The following is a 17,577-nucleotide window of genomic DNA, read 5'->3' on the forward strand; positions in this document are numbered from 1 at the left end:
TTTTTGTTTTTTTTTTTAAAGAAATTTTCAATTATTGATTTCTTAATTTTGTTCATAATTGTTGTTAAAAGTTTTTGAATAAACATTTTGAATCTATTTAATTCCGATTTAATTTTAACTTTTGAATATTTTTAATCTTTTTATTTTTTCCTCAAAAGAACCTTAAGCGCGCACACCGTCAATCGCGCTCATACCGAACTGTCAACTTTTCTTTGGGGGTTACGAAAAGTACACGCAACATTTCTTGACCGCGTTCCTTCCGATCAGCATACCGTACTTAAGCGGTATACGCACATCGGAAGGAACCGGTCAAGAAAAATTTCAAATGGGCAGCAGCGGCAGCGAAAGCAAGCCAGAGAGGGTGAAGAAAAGCCCCAAGGAAACGCTCCCTCTCCTTTGTTCTGCTGTTCGTAAATCTGTTTCTTGACCCCTTTCCTTCCGATCTCCATACTAGCCTTAAATGTGGAAAAACGTAAAAAATCTCGATTTTGCTCTGGGCGGGAAGGGGTTAAGGGGCAAAAAATAAAAAAAATATTAAAATTGAAATTACAAGCCTAGGTTTCATTTCAACATCTGGATGAAAAAAGGTTTTTTTTTAAATGCATGTTACAGGCATACAGTTGCTTTCCAGTCATTATTTTTGAAAATTTCAAGGTATTGACAGATTTTTTTTCCCAAAAATTTTTTTTTCGTGGGACTGTACATTGGTATTTTATGAAAATTTAAAATGCTTTCAAAGGAGTTCAAACATAGGAAAACGCGAAATGCATTTTAACTGGTTTTCAGTTGGCTAAACTTTAATTTTCATTAAAATTTAAGATTTCGCATTAGGAGTGTAAACAAAATTCGCGCTAGAAATCTTCAAAATGGTCGCTAGCTTTCTGATTGGTATTGATAAGGTTCGCAAATGCATCACAACCCTTACAACGTAGTGCGAAAACGAGGCTATTCTCAATTTCTATTGAAAAGTTATCGTTTGGGGTTCGAGACGTTTAAGGCATTTTACTTCCTTATTTTAAGATGCATTCTTTCTGTAATTTTAAATCTCTGAAGACAACCTGATAAACGGCACATTCTTTCGGTTGTTGTTTTTTTCTTCGGAGAAGCAATTCAAAAGGGACATTTCTTTTCTCTGCATTTCAACAGGCAAAACTTTTGTTAACATAATCCTTGATTATTGAATGTACTATTTTATCCCTTCGATAAGATGTTGACGCAGTGTGTAGTGTGTTTAACGCAGGCCGAGCTGGCGGACCTGCCCGGGGGAATTATGTTCTTTCGGTTCTTCGTGTTTCGTTCGCGGCATTCACAGAAGCGCACAGCTTAATCCTTGGTCTCCAGCGCGGCAGCACCCGAGATAATTTCAATCAGCTCGCGGGTAATGACAGCCTGTCTGGTTCGGTTGAAGGTCAGCGTCAGCTTGTCAATCATCTCTCCGGCGTTCTTGGAAGCGTTGTCCATAGCCGTCATACGGGACGACTGTTCCGAGCAAGCGCCCTCCTTCATGGCGTAGAACAGCAGCGAGGCCATCGAGAACTCCAGGTAGTTCTGGATGACTTCCGAGTCGAGCGAGTCGTACACGGGCAGCTTCTCGGCGGACTCGACCGACTTCAAGCTGAAGATTGGCATGTCAGCGACGCCGTACGACACCACCGACTTGAACTTGTTGTACACGATCTTACCATCGGTGTACTCGTAGCCCAAATTGATGACGGCGTTGGTCAGCTTGGCCGCATCCAGGAAGGTCGGCGGCAGACGGCCAATCTCGTTGCACACCATCACGATGTTCTGGCTGTACAAACGCTGCAGAATGGCACGGGACTTGTCGCCGACGCACACCACCTTGATGTTGGGATCCTCGGCCAGCTCGTTACGGATAAGGCGAGCGACACCGGTGTGGACAGCACCGCACAGACCTACAATCAACTTCCATTAGTAAACAATACCACTATTAGCCAGTCACTCAAACATCAACTTGCCTCTGTCGGAGGTGATGGCTAGGTACAGCTTCTTCGGTTCCTCCTCCTTGACGGCAACCTCGGCCTTCTCGTAGAACTGCTGGGCACCGAGTCCGTACGGGCGGGCCTGCTTCAGGTCACGTTCGGCACGGGAGTACTTGGCCGCCGACACCATCTTCATGGACTGGGTGATCTTCTGGATGTTCTTGACCGACTTCAGACGCATCGAGATGTGCTTCAGGGTGGCCATGCCACGGTTCTGCTGTCCCAGGCAGATCTCCGCGGGCACCTGGCCGAGAACCGGAACGACGGACTTGAACATTTTGCGGCTTCCTGCAGCAGAAAATATATTTAAAAAAGAAAACAAATTATTATACAATCAATAATTCCGGAATTCTGACAGCAGCAGGCTATGACGGCGACGGGAACCTAACGATGGACGACCAGTGTTATGTAAGAAACTTTTCCACCCGCTCAAAACAACCATTTTACCGCACTTCCCAAACAACCAATATCAAATTCAACGATTCCGGCCTTTGGCTACCAACCTTTGCTAACTTTTGCAGACGGAAACGGTCCAAAGATGGGCAAACGGGAAGATTTTCTCCGGTCGGTCGGAACTTTCAGCGCAGGATGTCAAAAAAGATGGTCGCACACAAAAGTGGCCTGGCAGCAGAACAAGACAGGAGGCGCACTGCGGTGTCCGGTGGCGAGCACTGGAACTACGGATGACGTTTTCGCGGTGGATGCGCTGACGTTTGAGAGCAAGGTGAACGCCAAAAAAAGGTGCACCGCACAGTTGGCGAAGCCGGAGCAAAAATCGGCCTTATTTATTTAAACGCGGCTAATTTTTTTTATTCAATAATCCGAGGAATGGTTTGACCTAGAGAGCCTGGAGCTTATTAGAGAACGGACATCTCAAACCAAAAGTACCAATTGGGTACTAAAGCCCTATGTCAATTTTTATGTACAACGGTAAATAACACGATTAAAAACAATTTCTGATCACTTTTTTTCATTTTAATGCAAACATTTTTTTTTGACTAGACAACATTTTTTCAATGGATCATCTATGGTCCCCTTGGAACGAGCTGTCAAGTAGGAGCTTTTCTGTCAAGAAGGACCGCGAGGTTAATATTTCAAAATTGATTTTAAAATCCATTTTAAACTCTTTGTGGTCGTACAAAGGTTGATTGTACTCAGAAAAATAAGCTTTATCGCTGTAAACAATAATATCAGCAATCTAAGCTTTATTTTAGGACCCAATCGAAGCACAAGAACTGTCCGTTCCGGTTTGAGATGTCCGTTCTCTAATAAGCTCCAGGCTCTCTAGCTTAACCCACCGAACGGAACGGCGGGGGTCTATTTTGTCCCAATAGGGTACTAAAGCCCTAGGTATTTTTTTATGTACAACGTACAAAGGGTCATTGCGAGGATTTTCCCCATACATTTTCGCGAATTTCCCTTGGACTTTCCCACGGTTTAAGCGGTATACGCACTTCGGAAGGAACCGGTCAAGAAAAATTTCAAATGGGCAGCAGCGGCAGCGAAAGAAAGCCAGAGAGGGCGAAGAAAAGCCCCAAAAAATCATTCCCTCTCGTTTGTTCTGTTTCTTGACCCCTTTCCTTCCGATCTGCATACCAGCCTTTAAATAGGACGAAAGACCGTAAGAGCAATGTCGCACCGCACCTTTCAAATGTTGCTCCAGACTTATATAGTAATTTACGTGCGTATGTATTGCGTGTACGTTAGGCCGTCCCAAAAAAATTAAAAGTTGTCAAATCTTCGGTGCTCACCCCTAGAATGATAGATTAGGATGTCAGGAACAATGTTTTCATACAACAAAAAATTCCCAAAAATGGTTTACAACTCGCGCGCGGAGCTTCAATGAAAAAAGTGCATTTTCCGAGTATTTTTCAGAAATGCGCGTAACAATCATACTAAAGTCATTCAAATTTGGTCGCCTTGGGCTTCAAGTGATAGTTTAATGTCCCCTGAACAAATTCCTGTATAGACATAGTCCATAAAAGCTTGTGTTTGGGCATGGCAGGGCGTTTTAGGGAGAAAAATTTGTATTTTTTAGACAAAAAATTTCAAAAATCGCTCCCAAAACCAGCCAAAAAATTTTGCAGCCAAAACTAATGCGTTCAGCTTATAGGAATTTACGGAGATCATTTTGCTTTTTAAACATTCAATTTATGTCCATGCAAAGCAGGAAGGTGCTGTGTCCTATCCCTCGCCTAGGCCAGACCAAAATCCATGATAAAGCTGTCAGACCAAATCTGTCAGACCAAGACTGTCAGACCAAAGAGCAAAGAGTAAACAATCTTGGTCTTCGACGTAGGTGCACACAAATCAAGAAAAGAAAATTTGAAAAAGAATTTGAAAAACATGAGATTTTCTCACAATGTGACGTAAACGACACATAATCATAAATCAAAATTAATTTTATTAAAGTTCATATCTCCAAGCTGTGAACGTGATTTTTTTTATGTATGTACATTCGAATGAAACAAATTCATTTACAAAAAACTTATTTTTTTCAAAAAAAGTTACCCATTAGAGCTTTATTTGTGAGAAAATCTCATGTTTTTTCATGAAATTTTATTAACAAATATCGTTTTTGAGCGAACAAAATAAATATATCAAAAATATATGCCTTCTCGTTTGTAATCATAGTAGCCAATGTTTTATGCTAAAAACGCTTATATACCAAGAATTTTGAAAATTCGTCACTTTTTGTTCACTAAAATGCAAATATCTCGGCTTTGCGTGGACATAAATTGAATGTTAAAAAAAGCCAAATGATCTCCGTAAAATTTCCTATAAGCTGAATGCATTAGTTTTGGCTGAGATTTTTTTTGGCTGGTTTTGGGGAGTGATTTTTGATTTTTTTGTCTAAAAAATACAAATTTTTCTCCCTAAAACGCCCTGCCATGCCCAAACACAAGCTTTTATGGACTATGTCTGTACAGGAATTTGTTCAGGGGACATTAAACTATCACTTGAAGCCCAAGGTGACCAAATTTTAATGACTTTAGTATGATTGTTACGCGCATTTCTGAAAAATACTCGGAAAATGAACTTTTTTCATTCAAGCTCCGCGCGCGAGTTGTAAACCATTTTCGGGAATTTTTTGTTGTATGAAAACATTGTTCCTGACATCCTAATCTATCATTCTAGGGGTGAGCACCGAAGATTTGACAACTTTTCATTTTTTTGGGACGGCCTAGTGTACGTACACGAACAGGGCTGAGCTGTAGGTTAGTCGAGGTTAGTCGTCGACTAACAAGTTCTTTGCAAAAAATGTCGCCTTTCTTAAACAATTTGGCGCCCTCAGCAGGGCCCAAAAGAAACTTTGCATTTTGCAAATTTGCCAAGTTGCCGATTTGTGCTGCGCCTTCATGAAAAAGATATAGCGCCCCCTCAGGAGGCCCCAGGGTGCCCAAAATGCCATTTTTTGCAAATTTCAAAAAAATTCCTAAAGGAGAACACGAAAATAAAGTGAGGTTAAATTTTGTCAGCCAGCAAAATCAAATGGTGCGCTAGCCCAGTCACGACGTTCTAGCAGGATTCTAGCAGAGTTCTCACAGAGCTGGATATTCTTACAGCATTCTAGCAAAAATGTTCAACCGTTCTAGCAGGATTCTGGCAGAACCAGCTCTGCTAGAATATTTCGTGACTGGGAGTGTGCGTATACGCAAAACGTCATAAAGCTCTATCGAGAAATTAAAAGTGAGAGTGTGTGCAACATGGAGTTAAACTTTCTGTGAAGTTTCTGTGAAGATTACCACGGCACTTTTAAAAGTTTAACTCCATGTTGCACGCACACTCTCTCACTTTTAATTTCTCGATTGCCTAAAAAATCAAGCCGGGGGTATCTGTTGAGATTTTCCAAAATTTAGTTTTTTTTTTCGTCCTAGTGTAGCTTTATTTGCTTACCTCTTGGAAAATCGCCTTGGAATTATAACTGGGATGTCTTTTGGCGTTACGCGATTTGTGAACGTTACCAATAACATAAAAACTACCAAACAAAAGCCGCTTCGGTCACTTTCGTCGGTGGTGCGTGTTTTGTTCAAAACAATCGAAGGACCTCGAGGACGATGGTGGACCAGCCGCAGCAGAGCACAATGGAGGAAATCAAGTGCATCGTCCGGTCGCTCGCCATTTCCGGCTCGTCGAAGGGGCTAACGGCACGCGATCTGGCCCGGGACTTTAAGAACATGGAGGGCTACGAGCTGCCCTTCCGTAGGCTCGGGTTCAGCTCGGTGGAACAGTTCCTGAGTTCGCTCAAGGACACCGTCAGGGTAAGTGGGACAATGTTTAGCCTGCGTGTTGGAAAGAGTTGACAATTTTGATATCTTCATGAAGGTCAATGGACTCGGTCCGACGGCAACGGTTGATCCGGTTGTGACCCAAAGTAACAAGCACATCCGGGAGCTCGTCAACGCCAGCAAGACCAACAACAACTGGAACCGGAATAAAAAGCCGAATATGACCTCCAATTACCGGTAAGTTTGATAGGAGATTGTTTGAAAGGGGTTCTGTAACATGCTTCTTTTAATTTTTAGACCGAAAACTTACAACAGCAGCAACAATTATAACGGTCGAAGCAACGGTAATCACTCCGGCGGCAACAGGTCCTACGAGAAAAGCAACGGCAATAATCGTCAGACGGAACCGAGGAAGGTTTTCAACAGCGAGTTTGACTATTACGACGGAGATGCGATTGACGAGAATGACTCGGAAAGTTCGGACGACCAGCCAAAGTTCACGATGAACGGTACCAGCAAGCTGCAACAGGTTCAGGAACCGGCTCCGACAAGCAGAGATGCCATCCCGGACAGTGATGCGTTGGACTTTGTCAACTCTCTGGAGGTTCCATCCGACGCAATGAACGTTGGCGATAAGATAGAAGTGGCCAAAGTTCCGCCCAGCATCGTCTCGAAGGGGTCGATCCGGGTGTTTGTGACCGAGGTGCACAACCCGAACCGTCTGTGGTACCACATTGGAGACAACGTCGGTAAGATCGACGACATGATGAATGAAATTGAAGCGTATTACGGTCAATTGCCTCGCGAGGAGTGGCGCCTGAAGCCGGGAAATGCTCGAACTGGGTTCTACTGTATGGCCAAGTTTCACGGCCAGTGGCACCGGGCCCGGATCGTGAGTGAGTACGAGCATAACAAGTTGAAGGTGTTTTACATCGACTATGGAACGGTGGCCCTGGTTGAGCTGCGAGATCTGAAGTACATGGCCAAGATATTCGCCGACGTTCCGGCGCAGGCCATGCGGGCATCGCTGGCCTACGTGAAGCCGGTTAATCACCGCTGGACTCGTGACGCCTCGTGGTCGCTGCTTTCGCTGGTCTACGAAAAGCTCCTCTACGCGTACGTCGTGGACGTTGATCGAGTGGTAAGTTTCGCTTTGTTCCAAATCATTCCAACGTCACAATCCTTGCTTTCCACAGGATAACGTCCTGCACGTGGTGCTGATCGACACGAGTGGATTGCAGGATTACATCGTGAACCAGCAGCTGTTTGTCAAAGGACACGCCGTCTGGGAGGACGATCTGCCGTACAAGGAGAAAAGTGTAAGTTGAGCCAAACAGACAAACAGACGTAAATCCGCAAGCCGTCTACGCAATTGAAAAAAGTCTTAGACTTATTTTTGCAAGGGTCGAAAATTTCGTCTCAACATTTGTTTTTGCTATCCGGAACAAAATTTAACCTCAAAAACAAAAAAAAAATAGTTCATTCACAAACAAACAGATGTAAATCTCTTTTAAACTTCATCAAAAAGCTACTTAACGGTCAATTCGAATGATTGGAAACTATCCACGCCATTTTGTTATTAAAAACGCTCATTTATTCTCTTTTGACAGTTGAATGATGCACCCGTTCACAACTAGGTTGGCATTTTTAATAACAATGTTCAATGATTTACGTCTGTTTGTTTGTGGTTCAAGTGACGGCCCATTTTGGTGGAAACAGATCTCAAACTATAACACTAAGAAAATGGCTAGTTCTCCCCTAGTGTGATGAACTTTAAACTTTGATAATTTGGATTTACACGGATACGGTAGAATAAAGCGAAGATTTGCGTCTGCCTGATTGTCTTTTAGTGTTTTATGTGGAATTGTGATGATAAACAATGCTGATGCAGTATGTATTTTATAAAACAAAGTGTTGTTCAATTATGGTTATTTATATTTGTATGAATTTGAAAGTATTCCTATCGTAGCTGATGATTTGCACAAAGAAAAGGTCCAACAAACCAAATTTTCAGTTTTTGCTTTTTGGATGTTTCAAAATACCCCTGACTCAAGGCGGTTTCAGTTTTTAATTCGAGCCGATTTTCATTTTTTGTTGTTGTAAAATGTTCATTATTATTGCCTTAGTGAAGAAGGCAACATCGAAAATGGTTTTAAACTAAAATATTAGTTTATGCAACAAGTTGCAAAAAGAGGATTTTTTCAGTACGAGTCGTACATTTATCCAACGAGGTTCACCGAGTTGGATAAATACGAAGAGTGCTGAAAAAATCAAGTTTTGCAACGAGTTCCATACAACATTTTTTGCAATTCCAAAAAAACACACTCTGAGTGAAATTTTAAGTCAAATTTTCATGTATTTTGTCAATAAATCGTTGAATTAAAAAAAAATGTTGAAAAGTGTTACTTTTCGAAACAAGTGCTGAAAAGTTCAACTTTTCAGCACCCATCTGGGTGCTGAAAAGTAGAACTTTTCAGCATTTATTTTGAAAAGTGTTGCTATTCGATTCTGTTATTTTTGGTACAAAAAAGTAGGCTATTTCGTCGTTCAAGAATGACAGGAAAAGTGAGTAGTTTCACCACGGAATTGCAAAAATGAAATTGGTACCTTTCTGTACCAAAAATAACAGAATCGAATAGCAACAGTTTTCAAAATAAATGCTGAATAGTTCTACTTTTTAGCACTTGTTTCGAAAAGTAACACTTTTCAACATTTTTTTATTTAAACGATTTATTGACAAAATAGCAGGCACAGTGCGAATCAGTTGACGCTCAGGCGAGGAACATCCTGGAAGGAGCGTAACTAACTACATCCGTAGTTCTGTTAGATCATCCGAATTATCTTGATTAGAACAGTATAGCTCTGGTTCCTTGCAAGTGTCCTATTTTCTTACCTCCACGTTGGCTTGGTTTTCATGATGACCTAGCTGGTGGCCTGTGGAAACGGATCGTAAACCTTTGACCACCGCGGGTCAAAGTCGAGACGGCTAAAAGAAAGGGGCGCGACAATGTGGGAAAGGGAAGTAATTTGTGATTGTAGACGGTATTGTTTTGATTCGCAGTATGTTGAGTCAACTGCTGTGGATGTACCTAAAACATCGCACAACGGGGTTTCTCTTCTTTTATCTACCATTAGAGAGCCTGGAGCTTGTTAGAGAACGGACGTCTCAGGCCTGAAGTGCCGGTCGAGGCGCGGGAGCTGTTAAGCGGAGGTGCCTATCGAGCAAAATCCTTTGTCTTTTGCTCGATTGGTACCTCCGTTTGACAGTTCTCGTGCTTCCGTCCGTTCCGTCGTCCGTTCTCTAAAAGGCTCCAGGTTCTCTATCTACCACTAGCGTGCACAGGGTGGGGCAACATGGGGCAACTGCCCCACCATCCTCAGAAATTTGTTCTAAATTTGGTCAGGGGGTGTCCACAAATGACGTATTTGTCAAAACGTCCATTTTATTGCCCCACCTTCCTCAAAGAGTTGGGCACGCTAGTGCATAAACTACTATTATGTAAAGTTTTGATTATACACATATTTATAATATATTTATAACATACATACATTTAAAAAGGGCATTTGGTAGCCTAAACTTAGGTCGATGCAAATATTTTTGAAAGGGTGACAAAAACTATAAAAAATATTTGCAGCGACTAATTTTTTTTTTGTCAAAATTTTTCATTTAGTTGAATTGGATTTTCTGCGCTTCCTAATCATAAGTTCTTTGCATTAGCATTAGCATTAGCATTTGGAGGACGCCCTACCTCCGGAAGGCTCCACAACGCTGATCCCACTGTTTGGTGTGGTTGTATTATCCTAATCATAAGTTCTTTGCCTAAAAAAATGTTTTAAGTGGTTCTCTATTTTTCCTGAACTTTTCTTAATGCTTGGTGTCTAATTTTACCAGGCCCAGGGAATAATACGAACATTTGTTTTACGACAGTTGTCTTAGGTCGTCTTCTACACTGAAACCCCGATGGTTTGACACCAACTGTTGTCAAACGAACGTGGTCACTTTTTAGTTTGACACCCCTTTTACACGGAGTTCACACGCACTACCAAACGTTTGTTTTGATAGTGTTCGTGAGCACCGTGTAAAAAGTGACAGTTCGTCACTTTTTAGTTTGACTTTGACCAACCAACGGGGTACAAACTAAAAAAGTGTCAAACGAAAAAGTGACCAACCACCGGGGGTTTAGTGTATTTTCGCTATATCCGTCTGATTTTGATCACTTTGATACCCTGCTCTCGCTCACACACGTCCGAAAGAATGAGTTCAATCCAGTCACTCACACAGTCATTTGACTCTCACCACCAGGCCTGCAAAAAGTTTCCAACCCAGCGTACACATGAAGCAAACCAAAATGTCAGTTCACTGCTAGCATATGACTGTGAGCCTACTGTGTCTGTTCAACCACTGCCGCCTGACTCGTGCCGGTTGGCTGCTGGAGAATGAGAGACGTGAAAAAATGAGCTACACTCACTCAATTCGTGTCATATGACTGACTCGTAAAATCTTCATTAAACACTATTTCGACTATTTTCAAACAGTTGAATGGTTGTAGACTGTGCAAAACACTTAAAACAACCATAACTTATATTCAAAATTACATTTCCACGCATAAATACGAACTTTTTGTGTAAAAACTTGTTTCTTTATGTGTGTGCGTGCAACGTCGAATGAGCGTTGGTCGACTACTGCCTCGCATTGCAGCTGAGCTAGGGCACTCACGACTGCGCCAGGTTTGTTTATGTCACGGTTTTGCGGTTCAGTGAATGGATCTCAAAAAATCGTGTCAGCGTCGCCGATTTTCGAGTCATGACCCCTGACATTTTCAGCACTGCTCACCACCTCTATCATTCGTGATAGAGGTGGAAATTTCAATCACCTGGCTCATGACTGCATTCAAATGATCGTTGACACTATACTTATCCACACAAGCAAAAAAGAGAGAGGTAAATTGAGAAAGAGAAAAAGCTTGCGCGTCCTATCGCCCGACACTCAAACTGTTGAGTGTTGAGCTCGGCATTCTCTCGTGTCAACTTCGTGTGTATCGACGGTCGCATTAAAATGACAATTATGACCGGCACTGTCAGTGATCATGGATTCGAACCGGCGACCTCTGGATGGTGAGTCCAGTGCGCGCTACGAATAATTCAAAAAAGTTGTTTTTGCTGCTTATTTTTTTACTGTAAGCCAATAAACCGTCACTAAGTTGTATTTTTCGAAAAAGTCATTACTGTCTCGCTCTGATCTTGGAGTTGGCTTTTATTTTTTAGTTGTTGGCTTTTCTCGTTCGTATTTTTGACTGATGGCAGCTGATATTTCGTTAGTTCTATGTTTCGGTACTATTTTTCGACTGGATTGCTGAAACATGTCCCAAAAAGATCAAATCTCAAATAAATATAAGTCTTTCGTGTTCTTCTTTAAGTGTGCAAAAGCTATAAACTTGCTAACCATTTGAAATTGTATTCTTTTCAGACAGAAAATTTTCGAAACCGGAAGAAACTTTTTTGCGAGTTATATCCGAGGTAGGTCCAATCATATTGTCTACCTTTTTAGGTGAATTTAATAACCTTTTATCTTCTCCAGGTTCGATGACTTAGAAAGCGGAAACTATCCGTCGCTTCAGGAACTCGGCGATTATCGCAATCAGGGCTTTAACTTTGGCCAGTACTTTTCGCAATCCTTGGCCGAGCGCTGCCAGTACATGCAGAACGCAAAGAGCCGTAGGTTTAAGGTCAAATCTCACTCACTGGTGGACGAAAGCACGATCCAGCAGCCGTCGCAAGAAGTCGAGCAAGTTCAGTCCGAGGACGACGAATTGTTTGACGATGAAGTCTACGAGGTAAACGGGTACGAACTGCTGAGTTACGACGGTGGATCGACAATGGAGGGCGGAACGGTGGAGAAGAGTCCTCCACGGAATGATGTTGTCGCTGTCGAGAGTGAGTCGGCTGTGCCGAAAGTTAAGAAGCAAAAGAAGGTTCGGTTCAGTGATTTTGAGTCTGTTTCCACGTTCAGTGAACTGAGTTACATCGATGTGCCGCTGCTGAACGGTGGAGCTGGCAGTGCTGATTGAAGTTTTGACGTTACTATGACTGGACGATTTTTTTTTAAATTTATTCGATTTCATCAGCTATTATTATTTCAATAGATCAAAAAGACCTATGAACCATTTGTGTGCTTAGAAATTTAAGCAAAGATCAGCAATTCTCATTTTTCCGTTCGATCAAGTGTACTAATATCATGATATGTACTCTTAATATTTAAGAAAGATTGGTTGTTTTTGAATGTTGACAATATAATTTGAATGTTTATCAATATTTTAAATAATTCATTATTCGAAAAATAGCTGTCAAACTCCCTTCAAAGCTCAGTTTCGCAAAGGAACATGTTTGTGCAAGCCATGAGAGAAAGAAAATATTAACAAATGGAAAGCACTTTTGGAGCTAATGAAATCCAAGCTACCGTCGAGGAAAGGATTCATCGAACTAGAAAGAAAATCAAGGAAAAAATAGCATCAAAGTATGCAGTTTGAAAGGACTAAAGAATTTATCGACAGGTGGAGCAATATTGAGAAATTGCTTGTGATCAATCGTAATTTTTTGTGACAGTTGGCTGAGCTCGTCTTTCGTTCATGGCCTATGTACAATCACTTTATGGGTTATCTACAACCACTTACCTTAGAACATCTAAGTAAAATAAAATAGATAAGTTACTTAGGAAAATAAGTAACTTACGGCGTCATCTACAATCAACTTTAAAAACATTGCTGGGCTGGAAACGTCAACTTACCACAGATTTTGAAATTTTCCAAACCATACGTCATGTTTTTTATTTGATTACATTAGGGACCTACATAGGGAAATGAAATGTTCTGGGAGAAATTTCAAACACCCAAAGTCATTTAAAGTTAAGGTTGAAAAACTTGTAGTTTTTCTTTTGTGTTGGCACTTTTCTTGTAACCGAACATAATAAAAACTACCAGATTATTATCAACAACAGTTTTACAATACTTGTAATTGTTATAAGTATGGTTTTTTGCCAAAATTATTTTAAATTGATTCCAACCTTGTTCTTGCATGATCTTGTTGCTCGATTGAAATCCCGATTTGACAGTTCGATTGGAACCCTGAGAGTGACATTTCGCCTCTCCATATAGGCTCTCTAGATTACATATTCTCTCATTGTAGAAGATCAGATCACCATCACCATGACTGCATTCAACTGATCGTTGTCACCATATTTACCCGCAAAAAGAAAAGTAGAGAAAGAGAAAGAAGGTGCCGTCGTGTCGCCCAGCTGTTTAAGTGTTGAGCTCGGCATTCTTTCGTATCAACTTCGTGTGTGTCAACTCGACGCCAACATTTCAAAAAGCATCATGAACAAACCGTGCGTTTTGAGGAAAACGTTTGATAACAAACGATGGAAAACGTTGCTTTTGTTGAGACTTGATCATCCGTATTCAACAAAACATTATTTCCGTCATTAAATATATGTAAGAAAAACAATCATAACTTGTTTTGAAATCACCAACGTCTTTTTCACCCTGCTGGTTTTTAGAACTGGCGGAAATGAAACTAGAACTGCGGGTGGTCTGTTTCAGTTTTATTTGAAAAATGAAACAGCTAGAACAAAGTAGAGCAGCGTTGCAGGTAGTTTTATGATTCGTTTTTCTTCGCCTAACGTAGGGGAGTTTGGGGTAATATGGACAGTGGGGGTAATTTGGACACCCCTTAAAAAATCACGTTTTCTTCGGATATAAAGTGAAAACGGCAATTTAAGTGATAAGGCTAGTACTAGTAATGGCCTAGGAGTATGGACAAACCAAAAAAGTTGGAATAGGTTAAGTAGTTTTGGTATAATATGTAAAAGTTTCCAAAGGCCGGTTTGCACTGCCTTAAATTCTAATATTTGAAGGTTAGGAAATAAGGTTTTGCAGGAGTTATATGGCAAAAAAGTGGACATTTTTTGTTTAGGGGGGATGCTTGGACGATGCCTGAGATATGTACGTATAAAAATTATGCATTTTATCCATTTTTATCATCAAAAATCGCAATTTATGATAGAAAATGCTATGGGGGTAATTTGGACATGGCTTGTGGGGTAATTTGGACATACCTGAAAGTCTACCTGTCAGGCAACAAAAAAGTAACTTTCATGGTTGGATGAGTTTTTAAAGGGATTTAGATAAATTTAGAGGGATTTAATATGTCAAAACAATCAAAAATGAATGTGAGCAATGAGAACTTTCACAAAACCCCTATTTTTTTAATTTAGATAAATTTATTCCAATATTCGAATTGATGAAAATCTGATTACTGTACATTTGGCGTTCAACAAGACTCTAATGTTGATTGCTTTTAATTAATTTCTTTGACATTTCTAATTTCTATGCTGGTATACAATAATATTTAAATTTAAAGGGCTACAGAATGTAAAAAAAATGATATTTTTGCAATTCCGTCGTGAAACTACTTACTTTTCCTGTCATTCTTGAACGACGAAATAGCCTACTTTTCTGTACCAAAAATAACAGAATCGAATAGCAACACTTTTCAAAATAAATGCTGAAAAGTTCTACTTTTCAGCACTGAAATGAGTGCTGAAAAGTTCAACTTTTCAGCACTTGTTTCGAAAAGTAACACTTTTCAACATTTTTTAGATTTAAACGATTTATTGACAAAATACATGAAAATTCGACTTAAAATTTCACTCAATGGGTGTTTTTCGAAATTGCAAAAAATGTTGTATGGAACTCGTTGCAAAACTTGATTTTTTCAGCACTCGTCGTATTTATCCAACGAGGTTCACCGATTTCACTCAATGGGTGTTTTTCGAAATTGCAAAAAATGTTGTATGGAACTCGTTGCAAAACTTGATTTTTTCAGCACTCGTCGTATTTATCCAACTCGGTGAACCTCGTTGGATAAATGTACGTGCTGAAAAAATCCTCTTTTTGCAACTTGTTGCATAAACTACTATTTCAGGCTAATAAATTCTATATAAAGATTGATTTATATTAACATAAACGATACCTTAATCACTAAAAACAAGTATAGTGTGCCTGATCCAGAATCGATGTTTAAATCATTTCAGTATTAATGATTAAATTATGTATACTACACTGAACTATTTGTTATCTTCCTATTGAATTATAGTTCTATCACAAAATCATTATTTAAACCTTTGATGAAATATTGTGAGCAACACTTCAAAATATAAAGCAATTACAAAACCAGGTTGAAGGATGAAAAACATGCTCAAAAAATCAAATGTTAAACTTATTCTTCAACATGTGTCCAAATTACCCCACAAAAGGTGTTCATATTACCCCACAAGGCATGTCCAAATTACCCCACAAGGCATGTCCAAATTACCCCATAGGGGTGTTCATATTACCCCCACACAAAAATGTGGGGGTAATTTGGACACCTTTTAACTTTTACGATAAAAATGGGTTTTTCATCAAAATTTATCGAAATGAATGACATTTTTCCATCAAATATGGTCTCTATTATCCTCTGGTGTCATCCACATTCCTTTGAAATATCCATGCAGCCCGTAACAGAGCAATTTCCTTAGGGTGTCCAAATTACCCCACACTCCCCTACATGGCGCCTTTTCTAAGTGGAGGGGAAGTTTTTTTATGATTCGCTTTTCGTCGGCAAATGTACATGGCGTCTTTTTCACGATGCTTTTATTTTGTCGCAAGGTTCATGTAGTCTTTTATTTGACAGGTTGGAGTTTTTTTTGAAAAGGTCCAATAAACTAAATTTTTAGTTTTTGGGTGTTTTTAATACCCCTGACTCAAGGCCGTTTTAAAAAACACCCAAAAAGCAAAAAACTGGAAATTTGGTGTATTGGACCTTAAAAAACTCCAGTTATAAACAAGCACTGCTGTTGCCAGTGATTTTGTTTGTGTAACTTAATTAAAATCATTATTTAACAGACTTTACTGAAGTAACTTTTGCTCATTTTTGGTGGAGAAGTAGCTTAATAGAAGTATTTTCAGAATACGCAATACCTAACCCAGAAAGTGTCATAATGTACATGATGCCTTTTGAAATGTTGCCGTCGAACTGACGGTCGCATCTACATGCTGATTATGACCGGCACTGCCAGTGAACGTTCAACGACTCCCGAGATCTGTCAAATATGAGACAATCTCTGTCAGTGACCGATCCCTTACCAGGCCTTGGTCAACTTTATAATCTTTTAACATCGGCAGTGTTGATTTTTTACGTTATTGAATGTTGAAAACGTTACTTAATCCACCTTTAGGTGGTTGGTGCCTTCCTCTCATTTATAGAGTGATTCCAACCCCCCTAAAGTGTCCACATGGTTTATGGATCTCCCCTAACGTGATCGCAGCACCTAAGAGGTCCTAATAAAAATAAGTGATGAGGCGTCATCCATAAAGTACGTACGCTCTTAGGGGGAGAGGGGGGGGGGGGGGGTTACCGAAGGTGTGACAAGATGTGACGAAGGGGGGAGGGGGGTTTGCGAGATTGTGACGTCACGCTAGGTTTTTTTATGATTGCATAATATTAGTTTGAAATGTACACAATTAAATTAAATCCTCTTTTCTAAAATTTTTTGCTTACTATTATTTAGAAGTACCGTCATCAGGGGTGACATTGGGTCTGGGGGGAGATTGGGTCATACAAATTCTTCATTTTTGTATGACCCAAACTCACCCCCCAGACCCAATGTCACCCCTGATGACGGTATCACATTATAATTTATTATATAGTCACATTTTTTTCAGCTGGAACTTCAATATTTTGCAAAATTCTTGCTTGATAAAAATAAATGCTTTGAAAGCAGGGTGTTCATAAGAAAACTGCTGTAATTGGTTTGAACTTATTAGATACAAAGCTGTGAAAAACCGTTTTCAAGATTTTTTAATACTTGAATGCTATACCAAGTCTTCCAATTTTTAAAAGATACAAAACTGTTTTTTATATCGCAATGCTTATTCTAAAAAATGAATAATTAGAATAATTCTGGAGTTTTTTTTAAAAGGTCCAATAAACAAAATTTTCAGTTTTTGCTTTTTGGGTGTTTTTAATACCCCTGGCTCAAGGCGGTTTTGAAAACACTCAACAAGCAAAAACTGGAAATTTGGTTTATTGGACCTTTTCAAAAAAAAAAAAAAAACTCCAGAATTTAACTTATTTTGCTTTAAAATTGCTAAAAATACCAAAATTATGAGAGTTTAAAAATATAAAAAATCCCATCGAAAACAAGGCCCCCCCCCGGCAAAATGTGACGTACTTGTTGAGGGGGGGGGGGGGGGGTGACCTACAGACTTTTTTTTTCAAGATGCAGTGAGGACCCCGTGGCGCGGTGG

The 17,577-nt window shown here is 40.0% G+C and overlaps 2 protein-coding genes across 2 annotated transcripts; one reads left to right on the top strand and one right to left on the bottom strand.

Moving 5' to 3' along the window:
- Positions 1–1,153: 1,153 nt before the first annotated feature.
- Positions 1,154–2,666, bottom strand: LOC120414675 (ATP synthase subunit gamma, mitochondrial). Its single transcript, XM_039575960.2, has 3 exons — positions 2,507–2,666; positions 1,980–2,291; positions 1,154–1,916 (listed from the first exon to the last, which is right to left on the bottom strand). Exons 2-3 carry the CDS (start codon positions 2,278–2,280, stop codon positions 1,324–1,326), a joined length of 894 nt encoding a protein of 297 aa, XP_039431894.1. The 5' UTR covers positions 2,281–2,291; positions 2,507–2,666; the 3' UTR covers positions 1,154–1,323.
- Positions 2,667–5,969: 3,303 nt separating this feature from the next.
- LOC120414663 (tudor domain-containing protein 5) lies at positions 5,970–12,544 on the top strand. Its single transcript, XM_039575933.2, has 6 exons — positions 5,970–6,265; positions 6,330–6,469; positions 6,530–7,373; positions 7,429–7,551; positions 11,700–11,749; positions 11,811–12,544. The coding sequence occupies exons 1-6, from the start codon at positions 6,062–6,064 to the stop codon at positions 12,298–12,300; spliced, it is 1,851 nt and encodes a 616-aa protein (XP_039431867.1). The 5' UTR covers positions 5,970–6,061; the 3' UTR covers positions 12,301–12,544.
- The last annotated feature ends 5,033 nt before the right edge of the window (positions 12,545–17,577 follow it).

The sequence above is a fragment of the Culex pipiens genome, chromosome 2 (assembly GCF_016801865.2).
Source record: "Culex pipiens pallens isolate TS chromosome 2, TS_CPP_V2, whole genome shotgun sequence".
NCBI classification, from domain to species: domain Eukaryota; kingdom Metazoa; phylum Arthropoda; class Insecta; order Diptera; family Culicidae; genus Culex; species Culex pipiens.